General features: G+C 38.4%; 1 protein-coding gene across 1 annotated transcript in view; it reads left to right on the top strand.

Moving 5' to 3' along the window:
- Nucleotides 1–2975, top strand: part of fbn1 (fibrillin 1) — an 88826-nt gene that overhangs the window by 74864 nt on the left and 10987 nt on the right. The window contains exons 55-56 of the mRNA XM_016285771.1: nucleotides 2327–2449; nucleotides 2703–2819. Of these exons, the coding sequence (XP_016141257.1) occupies nucleotides 2327–2449; nucleotides 2703–2819 (240 nt within the window). The remainder of the gene's footprint in view (nucleotides 1–2326; nucleotides 2450–2702; nucleotides 2820–2975) is intronic.

The raw sequence follows: 2975 nt of genomic DNA, 5'->3' as shown, positions 1-2975 counted from the left end.
TGGGGATATCCTGGTGATCGGGGAAACCCCTCAGGGCGACCCAGATATGGTAGACCAGTCAGGGTAGCATGAAAGCGTAACCCCAGCCCGGACGTCCAGGAAATTTTTGCAGTGATGCACCGGGGGCCTGATGAACACGAAGGCTCCCGCAGAAGCCTGTGTTATGGCCGCATGATCCAGGAAGTATGAAGCCGAAAACCATGCTTCAGACACGGGTCACGACGCGGCATTCCCCATAGCGACCCCTAGAGGACGCAGTTCGAAGTTCCCATGAAAGGGAAGCTTATTTATTTATTGTATAAATCTCAATTTTAAAAAAATTGACCCTTATGACTAGGGATTCACCGATATGAAAATTTTGGCCGATACTGATAACCGATTATTCTTTATTTTTGAAAGCCGATAACCGATATGTTGGCCGATAAATCTATATCCAAATTGTTATATACTTTTTGAGAGCCTGATTACAAAAAAGGTCTCATCATTAAAAGCCACATCCCAAACACTTCAACATAAGCAGCCTAGTTTGAACGGTGTACGTTTTAAAAATATTTTTACTCTCCCATTACCAAATTTAGTCATAAAAAAGTCTTACAAATAAATAAAATAATGCATAAATAATGCAAACAAGTCACTGGACATCATTACACGTGTAAAGAATCAAAATGAATGCGCCATAGATCAATAAAACGGAATAGCCTCTGCACGGACAATAATTAAATGATTTTAATTACTAAACCATATTGTTGATGAAAATAATAAGAGAAAAATACAAGTGGTTGTTATTATTAATAATGTATTAATGATTTTGAAAAAGTAACAAATTAATACCACTGTTTTAAATAGCAGCCGTTGAGCTGCGCGTGCTGAAGCTGAAGAGCTGAATGAACATGGTAAACTGAAGCGTTTTGCTGGCAGCTTATTTAATTCAAGGAAATGCATCCTGAGATTAATATTAATACAACATAAACATAATATTACAACTTATATATGTACAAAATGATGCAGTTATTGCGTGCTATAGTCAGAATGTGTGATCCTGTTGTGGATGCGCTCTTCCCATATCAACGCGCTGAAACACGGCAACTAAACCCAAAGAATTCACAACGTTTTATTATAATAATGTTCTCATTAGAATGTTATATACACAACATTCCCAATCATAGTTATTAATGTTGTGCACTGCTGTTTGAGCTGCGTGTGCTGAGCTAAAGATGATCACCGGTAAACTGAAGCGCTCTTTTAACTTAACCAAACGCATTCTATATGAGATAAATCAGATATACATCAAATAAACACAATATTACAATGTACAATTGCACAAAAGGCTGCAAACGAACAGCGCGCATCTGAAGTGTCTCTGAAGGAAATAATGCATTATTTATCGGCTTAAAGATATCGGCCAAATTTTCTTATCAGGCCGATACCGATAACAGAAAAAAATTAGCATTTATCGGCCGATACCGATATGGTGGCCGATATATCGTGCATCCCTAACCATGACTATAAATGATAACTATAGTGAAAGCGATAACTATAACAATAACTCTGATATAACAATAAATATAGCGTTAACTATAGCAGCAATAATTGTAAAGATAAATATAGTGAACTAATAACTATAACCATGACTATAAACGACATCTTTAGTGATAATGATAACTACAACAACAACTATAACAATAACAATAATAGCTACAACGATAACTATAACAATAAACATAGTGATAACTACAGCAATAGCTAATAACTGCAAACATGACTATAAACGATAACTATAGTAATAACAATAAGTATAACGATAACTTTAACAATAACTATTAGAATTATGAAAATATATATTGCGATAACTATAATGATAACAGTGACTACAACAAGTATACCGATAACTACAGAGAAAAATATAACGATAACTGATAACTATAACCATGACTATAACAAGAATTATAACGATGACTATAGCGATAACTGTAACAACAAATATAGCGATAACAATAACTATAGCAAACTATAATGATAACTATAACAATAACTCGCACAAATACATGTTTGTTTCACTGTATCAGTGAGGTCAACTCATAGACTTTCATTGTTTTCTGTCAGGTTAATGATATTTTCTGTGCCCTAGCCTGACCTCTGACCCCTGACCCCTAGACATAACCATCAGAGAAACCTGTCCAAATACTAGATTTTAATGCAATTGTGATTTGCAGGTTTATGAGCATTTTAAATAGTAAGGACACATTAAATGTCTTTAGAAGTCACTATATTAGTGAGCAGATTTGGCTAAACCTGGTCTTGTGTGTGTGTGTGTGTGTGTGTGTAGATGTGGACGAGTGTGTTCAGGCTCCTAAACCCTGTAACTTCATCTGTAAGAACACGGATGGCGGATATCTGTGCTCCTGCCCGCGAGGATACGTGATGCAGGACGATGCCAAGAGCTGCCGGGGTAAAACACACACACACACAGAGACAGAGAGAGAGAGCGGTTAGTGAGTCTAGACTAAATCTGACTTCCTCCTGCCCCAGATAAGAGATAAACATACACAAACACACGGCTGATTAAACACACATCACATTAACGACACACGGCTCATTATTTACACCGCTGCAGCGTAACGCCTGTAGTCTCAGAGCTCAGGTTCACTGGCGGGACAGCGTGTGTGTGTGTGTGTGTGTGTTCTGACTCTGTGTCTCTCCAGATCTGGATGAATGCGCCACCAAACAACACAATTGTCAGTTCCTGTGTGTCAACACCATCGGAGGATTCACCTGCAAATGCCCAACGGGATTCACACAACACCACACGGCCTGCATCGGTGAGAACACACACACACACACACACACACACACTCACTCACACACTCACACACACACACACACACACACACACACACACACTCACTCACACACACACACACACACACACACACACACACACTCACTCACTCACTCACACACACACACACTCACTC

This window comes from Sinocyclocheilus grahami, unplaced genomic scaffold, assembly GCF_001515645.1.
Source record: "Sinocyclocheilus grahami isolate Dianchi unplaced genomic scaffold, SAMN03320097.WGS_v1.1 scaffold201.1, whole genome shotgun sequence".
In the NCBI taxonomy this organism is placed as follows: domain Eukaryota; kingdom Metazoa; phylum Chordata; class Actinopteri; order Cypriniformes; family Cyprinidae; genus Sinocyclocheilus; species Sinocyclocheilus grahami.
The sequence above is the reverse complement of the archived record's forward strand: the minus strand, read 5'-3'. Positions and strand labels throughout refer to the sequence as shown.